Consider the following 9,254-nt stretch of genomic DNA (forward strand, 5'->3'; position numbering starts at 1 on the left):
CTTTTGTCACGGAATTCCCGTCATCAAATGTGTAAGAGTAAATCAAATTTTTAACACAACATGAAACGCTCAAAGGATACTTTTTTTCATGAGCAGAGTGAGTTTGAGTTATCAAATTGGTAGGACTCAAAATCGAAATTGAGTGTGGAAAAGTGTGAGTCCACAGGGTTTTCCATCGCTTTGAGAGAACACGAGTTTGAACAACTTGTTTTGTGTGTAAAAAGGATAGAATGTGATGAAGAATACAATCCGGAAGAGGGCTGATTCTGTCCACATCATTGTTTTCCGATATTGTAATGATATCAGAGTTGTCGTGGAAGAGTTTTGTAACACTGGGCATTGTTATATAGAGAGATGTTGAATAGGGTGTAGTTTTGCTTGGAAGATGTGCATTCATTACTACAAATTGGCTTGGGAAAACATGGCAGCGGAACAAGAGAAGGCGTGGTTGGGTTGGAAAACTAAATTCAAATTAAACCCATGTATTTCAATTAGCTTGGTTTTGTTATATCTATCCTCTACTCGTCTTTCAATTTTTGGTTATAATAACTTAAGAATTAATGTTTCCAACTTTGTTTGCATTCGTAATTTCATTCCCAAGTGTTGAAGAACTTGGAGAAAATTACTAATTACTATGTTAGCTAGTTGGAAAATTTTTCCATACTACCTCAATTTATTACTTGCCATAAAAGTAGTATTTAAGAATGATGTGGGATCCATGAAGAATAAAGTAATATCATAGAAAGCTAGTCTAATGAGGATAGACTACAAGATAGGGTTGAAACAAAAGTTCAATTATATATATATATATATATCATATCCATGAAGAATAAAGTAACGTCATGGAAAGCTAGTCTAATGAGGATAGACTACAAGATAGGGTTGAAACAAAAGTTTAATTATTTATATATATATATATATATAGTTTATTGAGGTAAGAGGATTCAAACCACACACCCATATGCCAATTGAATTATGTTTAATTCCCTATATATGCCTTTTGGTATCCTCATATATATATATACTGATCAATGATGTGTACGTTCATAATATATATTCTCCTTAAAATTGAGCTTTAAATAATTCTGATTTAATTTGAACGTGGAACAAGATGGATATGGACGGAATCAGCCATCTACCAGATTATCTTCTTCATGAAATTCTGGCCTTATTAGACACAAGACAGGTTGTGCAAACTTGTGTTCTATCAAAGCGGTGGAAGAGCCTTTGGACTCACATTCCCACACTCAACTTTGATTACAGCTCCTTCCCATTTCAACGGCTGCCTATTAAAGATCTGTTCAACAATTTTACTTTATCCTCGAAAGCATGTTCGTTTGAACGTTTTATATCCGGAGTTTTAGAACAACATCGCAGTGAATGTATTAAAAAATTGAGTTACTCTTACCCCATAGATGCAGAAAAGGATTTCGTGACAGCATTCTTATCGTATGGACAATGCCACAATGTTCAACAACTTCATATTACAACTTACGAAGCATATGAATCGTTGTGGTCATGTTTATCCACTTTCAAATTGCTCACTATACTGAAGATTACATGTCGGCCAGTGAGTGACTTAAGAACCTTGGTGCTACCCTGTTTGAGAATTTTAGAGATTAAGAGGCAACTGAATTACTGGGATAATCCTTACTACTTGGACGATGAATATCTATGCTACAACGACGTAAAATTGAATGAAAACACATTCTCAGGCTATCCAAATTTGGAAAGTTTAGTTTTATTTGATTGTGTTCTAGAAAATGCTGGTATTGTTATTTATGCTCCAAAACTTGAGAACCTAGAGTTAGATGCTTCATTCTTTGGATTAACTTTCCTGAAACTTGAGTTCTATGCACCAAATCTCAAAACTGTTGAGCTTCGCAATATAATACCTTCTGTGAATTATAAGTCGTCTTATAATTCAGACTTTGTGTACATAGACAAAGTAAGTTCAGCAGTTCCTTGCTATGATGATCTTGGAAGGGAACACCCATTACAACAAATGATGAAGGAAGGAGATTCAGTGTCTGTACTCTAGCTGTCTGATTTTTAGGGCTGAGATTATAGTGTCTGTGCTTATACTGTCCCTTCCATACTTTAACATTTTTAATTTCTTTATAGGGTTCAGGCAAAGAGTTTAGAAGTACATAGGCCTCATTTTCATCACCAAGTTTTTCTCCTAGAGTTTTAAATTCAACAACAATTTTCTTGAAATCATCTTAAGTTATCAGTTAAAGTTATGAATCCATTTTAAATGTAAAGACTTTCTCCCTAAAATATATTTTACTATGAAGATCTTTAGTAGCATATAACTCTTCTAGTTTAGTCCATATCCTATAGGCAGTTTCTTGATCTAAAACTTGTCTAAGAACACTGTCACTAAGGTTTAGAACCAACGTACCATAGTTTGCCAGCTCCAAGTCTTCTTTTTCTTGGGCTATCACAGTGGCAGGGAGTGTTGATGGGTCAAGGAGGGCTCTGTGAGCTTTTTGCTAGCCAAAAATCGCCTTGATTTGGGTCTTCCACAGGCCAAAGTCTCTTTTGTCATCGAATTTCTCTACTTCGAATCTTGCTACTGACATCTTTGGATGAAAAGCTTGAATCTGGAATCTTCAAGAACTGCAATCTTGTATGTCTTTTGCTCTGATACCACTTTGTTGGGCCTACTTCTTGTTGAATGAATATTAAAACGAGCCCAAATGATGCATAATGTGGCTCTTCTTGCTGATCCAATTTCGTGAGTCCAAATATTTTGTCGCAAAATAATTTGGTTTGGTAGAATACTTAGCTATCGTTTGTCCACGAATTTCCAGCTGATGTGCTCCATGTGGTTTGCTCCACTAACCCTTGCCTGATGGAAGTGAAAGAAAAATTATTCTGATGGGATGCTTCTTCTAACCCTAATTTTTCTGTTTGTTTTGTTCGACTGCTTGAGTAAACGATCGATGATCAAAAGCATGCAATCTTGTAGAAGAAAGAAGGAAGAAGAGCGCTACACAACAATATACGTGGTTCGGCAAATGATGCCTACATCCACGAGAAGGAGAAGATATCTTTATTCGAGAGCTAAGTCACAGCTTTTCTTTTTACAGATTTCAAGCTTTCTTGAAGCTATTGTATATTATATGCTACGAAATTTGTAAATGATGAGTACTTATACTATTTTCTGATACAGATAATTACAATAACAAACTGTAAAAAGTTAAAGAAATGTGAATGGTTATTGAATATGTTGAATGTTTGAGCTTATTTTCTTGAGCAAGGTCGTCTTTAAACTTCCTTCTTTAAGTGGATCTTCGTTTCCTAATTTGAGATGTTTGAAGGACTTAAAAAAAAATCGGAGTAAGGAGACAACACGGGTTCTAGGTTGTCCAGACACAATCTCCAATGTCATAGACTTACTGCCCCAATTTACAAACAGGTCGTTCAGTTGAATCGAACTATACTACTTTTTTCAACTGCCTTGAGGTTGAGGTGAAGGGTTTGATATTAGAAAGTTATGTTTGAAATTTAGAAATCAACATTTGTGAGTGATGTTGTTGAGAATATATCTGAGGATGTGATGATTTATGTGATTTTGTGATTACTTTTTGAGTTTCTACTTGGGCTGCATTTTGTTATATTTCTTTATATTTGATTTTCTTGCAATAACAACTCTGGATTGCTACAAACCACTATTCTCCCTTTGGTTTCTGTTAAGCACAAATATAATTTTCAGATGATTATATGCATCAACCAGACGGTTTTGAAAGTACAAGATATCCATGTGTCATATCATGTTTAGCTCCACAAGGCTCTCTATAGCTTCCTGCAAAGTCCTCATGCTTGGTTTTCACTTTTGGAGTCCTCTATGTTTGTGCTCATATACAATGCTAAGGGTGGTGTTTGTACTACGTGTGTGATGTATAATTCAAGTTCAAAAAGGATTTCACGATAAGCTCCATTGCATGTTTGAGGTCTATTGTCGTCATAGCTCGTCCTAAGTTAAATAGGGTAATGTGGGGTGGATGTAACAGAACTTTTAGAATATGTTTTTTTAGTCTGAGCATGAGTTCTTATTAAGCAACCTTGAACATATTCCCCATCGTGAAAAATTGACAGATAACTCAGTTTTTTTTCATCATATGCTATCAATTATTTGATGTGGGGTTTTTGTTTGTATCTTTTTCTGTGTTACACATGAAAATTGCCAATGCTACCATTTCAAACTGATGAAAATTTGCCAATCTCACCCTTTTAAAAATGATCGAACAATGGCTGAAGCAGAAAACTTCCAGAATAATGTGTTTTTAGTTAGATTACAGGTTCATATTCATCAAACTTGAACATCCCCCATGGTGAATATCCAAGTCGACTTTTTTCAACATGTTCTGCTTTGGGTGTTATAGGTCTTACATCAATAAAATATAGATTTAAATCCTTAGAATTTTTTCGTCAGTGCAATCGCATATTAATATACATGCAAATAAAACCAAGGAGAGAACTTTTTACACTACAAGAAAAATATGTGCGTTTATAGCTTTTCAATTTAGCTTTTTGAAAAATATATTTCAAAATCTCAAACTGAAAAAAAGGTGGAACTGAAAATAGGTTATATATTCCACATATTTTGTAATATATACACATGTATATTTAGTTATTTTACAAATATATATCTCATATTATATGCTACAAATCAACTCAATTTATTTAAAAAACAAACAAAATTCGTAAAGTTCAATTTCTTAAACTAGAGATTTGAAATGCATTAGTAATCTTTCTCCCCCAACCATATATTTATAAATACTAGGAGAAAACCATATGAATTTACCATATATATATAGCCAAATATCACATATTAACTATATTTAAACAACAGTGGTAAACGTTATTCTCATCAACGTTCTCTCCAATACTTTAATTTATGATCTAACACTTTTTTTTTTCTATTTTCCTCTTTTCTTCCTCATCATTTTCGATACCCTCTACTCGCTTTCTTCGTTTGATCTCTAACAAAAAAAAAAAAAAAATCTGTTCTCTTTAGTTAAAGTATATATATAGGCTATAGTAAGAAGAAAGAGAATAATGAAATCAAGGGACCTTAAGACTTAAGGTGTGTTTGGTGGCCCGTAATGGGATAGGATTGTAATGTAATATTAAAAAAAATCCATGTTTGGATTGAGCGGTTTGAGTCTGATTTGTAGTACAAAAGTCATTCCATTCTGATAATTTTCAATATGACCTTATTTCTCATTGTTTTCATGCTTCACAATCTAATTTTCATTCCGTCTTCGATTACTCAAGTTTTCTAACACTCCTCTAATTTCCAGTAATCCTAATTACATTATAGTTCCCTAAACACATCCTAAATATTTTAACAAAGTTATATTTTAGTAGTTGACTTTGTATTAAAACATCATTTAAGTTTAATACACAAAAGAGCCACGTTAAAAATTAGGCACATTAAGATTTGGATAATAATTTTGAGAAAACTAGTAGGAGAGAAGAAAAAAATATATACATTACCAAATTTGTAATAATGAAGTGATTCTTTTTACAATTTAACTTATTATTTATTGTGGGATAAAGAAATTAAGATTCATTGTGATGAAAGATAATTTGGTCCTTTAGTGAGATTTTGCGTAATTTTATGTTTTAACTTGAAACTTCTGTTTATATTTGATTGTTGAGAAAATTAGTATAAGAATTGAATAAACAAAGAAAAAGTAAAAGTTGTATTTATATAAAATAAAAGATGGTATCTATATAAGCTAAGTTAAGGCTGAGTGTATTCTTTTCAACTCTTTTTGAAAGCTGTCTAAGGGTATCTTTGAAAGAATTTTTGATAGAAAGTACAAAGTTTAAAGGCTTTTATTTTTAAATAATTTAGCCAATAACATATGATACATGAAAAATAAATTAGCTTTACTTACACTTAGATCATATATAATATATACAGAGTAGGTCTTAATGTAAAGTTGTTGAGCCATGTGGAATGGCGCATAGGTTAAGACTTTTGTCACGAAACTCTCTTCATCACATTCGAAGTAAGAGAATGTCAATTTTTCAATATATTCACCACAATGTTTTGATAAAGCTCTCAACATGAAACGCTCAAACGATCTTTCTTTCCACAGGGTTTTCCACCAAAGTTGAGTGTGGGAATATGAGTCCACAGGGTTTTCCACTGCTTTGATAGAACACAAGTCTGAACAACCTGTTTTGTGTCTAAGAAGGACAGAATGTCGTGATGAAGACAATCTGGTAAAGTGTTGATTCTGTCCACATCATTGTTTTCTAGTATTGACATGATAAAATTGTGATAGCGTCGCGTTGCATGTTCAAATAACCTGTTAACCAGAATAACTTGAACTACTCAACCCAAAATATAAAGGGTTGGATTGGATTAAGCTTTTTTTATTTTTTTTATTGGATTAGATAGTAGGTTGGCTAAAAAAAGTTTTGGTTGATCCAAACCTAACCTAATATATATATATACATACATACATGGTACCATACATTGATATAATACATATAACATATACATACAATCCATCCTCAATTAGATCATATTAAATAAAGTTTTGATACTTTGAATTGATTACTTTGAGAATTTTTAAATTTAAAATTGTTTATGACATTTATCTTTGTTTAAGATTTGTAATAAATATCATAGATATTTGGTATATAGCATTTGAATTTTATGAGACCATTAGTTGATAGTCATGTGTTGTAATATAAATTTACATATTTTAAATTAAAAAGAAAAAATAGTTATAACGCCAATTCACACCCGAGTTTAAGGATTGGGTTGGGTTGGGTGGGAGACTTTATTTGAGTTTTTTTGGGTTGCCAACCCAACCAACCCAAATTTCGGGTTGGTCCAAAAAACACCCTCAACCCAACCCAACCTATGTATATCCCTAGCATCATGACACTGCACCAAATACGGTTCTACTGGAAAAAGCGTCTGGTGCTAGCACCGTTGCACTGTGCACTGCGCCTTCAAGGACATTTTGATCATTTTGACACTCTTCCTCGGTTGATGCAATGAAGTTCGTGTTAGTCTGTTTTAACTTCATTTTGTCACCAATGTCTCGTTCTATCCTGAATGTGCTCAAAATCTATAAAATAACTCATTAATAGATTCACTGCGATGTTGATAAAAAACTAGGAGTATAAAACATTTGAACGAACTTCCTTTCGAGGGTAAAGTAAAATTGTGGAGCAGATTTATAGTTGGCAGCCGTTGAAATGGTAAGGAGTTGCAATCAAAGTTGAGTGTAGGAATATGAGTCCAAAGGGTCTTCCACCGCTTTGATAGAACACATGTTTGCACAACCTGTTATGTGTCTAACAAGGACAGAATTTCATGAAGAAGATAATCTGGTAGATGGTTGATTCTATCCATATCCATCTAGTTCCACGTTCGAATTAAATCAGAATTATTCAAAGCTCAATGTGAAGGAGAATATTATGAACGTACACACCATTCATTACTATTGAAAAGAGTGAGGAGCTACAAATGAGTAAAGGGGTTTGGAAGATGTGAAGTCATTTCTAACTAAATGCATACGTGTACGTCGTTGTAAAACTAAATTCGAATTAAATTGCCTTTTATAAATTATGTTTGTTATCGGTGAATAGTGGCATTAGTTTTAGTTTTAATTTTAATTTGTTTTCCTTTTTCTTTTTTCTTTGGGTTAGAAACACAAACATTCTAAAATCTATATATCTAAATTAAATTCTACTTTCACATGGTTCAATTGAAATACCAAAAAGTAGTTTGAAATTGTCTTTTGCTAGTGAACTCCTTGAATATGTTAATGACCATAAGGTTTGTAGTTTGATCCCATATATATATTATTTGAATTTGTGACCATTTTTATCACCTATAAATATTTACTATTTATCATATCATTTTTATATCTATTAACAACTACATGTTTGATAAACTATGCTTGTGTTTCTCTTGATCATTGTGAAACATTGTCTTTTATTGAGAAAGATTTTTTACACTTAAGAGAAACCTAAGTATACCGAGTGAAGTAGTTTTATTTGAAATAAGGAAAGAATAAATAAATCCTTTTAAGGGAGTCTCACACTTTGGGGGAATCTAAGTTTTCTTATATTAATATCACTGTAGAAGTTGTACTGTTTATAAATACACATTGTAATCTATTTATTAATAAAATTATCTTTCCTTGCGCTCTCTAACCCACAAATGGGTATTTACACCAATTAGGTTACCAGATTTGTGTCTTATTTTATCTTTTCATTATATGTTCTGTTGCTTTATGTGGTTGATCACCCTTCATTCAAAGTTGATCACTTTCTTTCCATTTTTCAAAGTAGAATAATTATCTTTCAATATTTTGTCAAAATTCTATGCATCTACAATGACATCACTATCTGTTGGGAATGCAATCAAAGTCTCATATTGGTTAGATCACTAGAAGAAATTCGGCCTTTAATGTCGGTTGGCAACCGACATTAAAGGTAGTGTTATTAAAGGTCTTTAATGTCGATTGCCTTTAATGTCGGTTTTAAACCGACATTAAAGATCTTCAGTAGCACCAATATTACAACCTTCAATGTTGGTTGCAACCGAGATTGAAAGTCTCAATATTGAAAGTCTTGCAACCGACATTAAAGCCTGTTTTTTTTTTAATTCTTAACCGACATTGAAGCCCGAATCTATCCGTTTTTTTTTTTAAATTTCGTTGCCAAATAAATTTTTTTGGTCAAATAAGTTAAAAACGACATTATATGTCTCGTGTTGGGTCAGGAAATGTCCGTCATTGTTTTATATTAAATAGTATAAAAAAAATTGCATGGCGAGCCCATCAATATTTGTCTTCCACCTATGAATTTATCTACAAACAAGAATCACAATACCAAAACCAGACTTTCATAGAATACTTACAACAAAGCCATCATTTCTCTCATTCACAAATATCAAGTAGTACTAATTTCATGAATAAACAAGAATCACAATACCAGAATCACAATACCATGAATACAACTATCAATAATAAACAGATACACCTATGAATTACAAATAAGAATCACAATACAAGAACCAGACTTTCATAGAATACTTACACCAAGCCATCATTTCTCTCATTCACAAATATCTAGTATAATTCCATGAATAAACCAGAATCACAATACCAGAAATACAGCTTTCAATGATAAACAGATCATGTCTTCCACCTATGAATTTATCCACAAACAAGAATCACAATACCAGAAGCAGACTTTCATAGAAT

At 32.4% G+C, this 9,254-nt stretch overlaps 1 protein-coding gene across 1 annotated transcript; it reads left to right on the forward strand.

Annotated features, from left to right (window-relative positions):
- The first annotated feature begins 1,111 nt into the window (after positions 1-1,111).
- On the forward strand, positions 1,112-2,041 carry LOC120079852 (F-box/FBD/LRR-repeat protein At5g56420-like). Its single transcript, XM_039034284.1, has one exon. The coding sequence runs from the start codon at positions 1,112-1,114 to the stop codon at positions 2,039-2,041; it is 930 nt and encodes a 309-aa protein (XP_038890212.1).
- The last annotated feature ends 7,213 nt before the right edge of the window (positions 2,042-9,254 follow it).

The sequence above is a fragment of the Benincasa hispida genome, chromosome 6 (genome assembly GCF_009727055.1).
Source record: "Benincasa hispida cultivar B227 chromosome 6, ASM972705v1, whole genome shotgun sequence".
NCBI classification, from domain to species: Eukaryota; Viridiplantae; Streptophyta; class Magnoliopsida; order Cucurbitales; family Cucurbitaceae; genus Benincasa; species Benincasa hispida.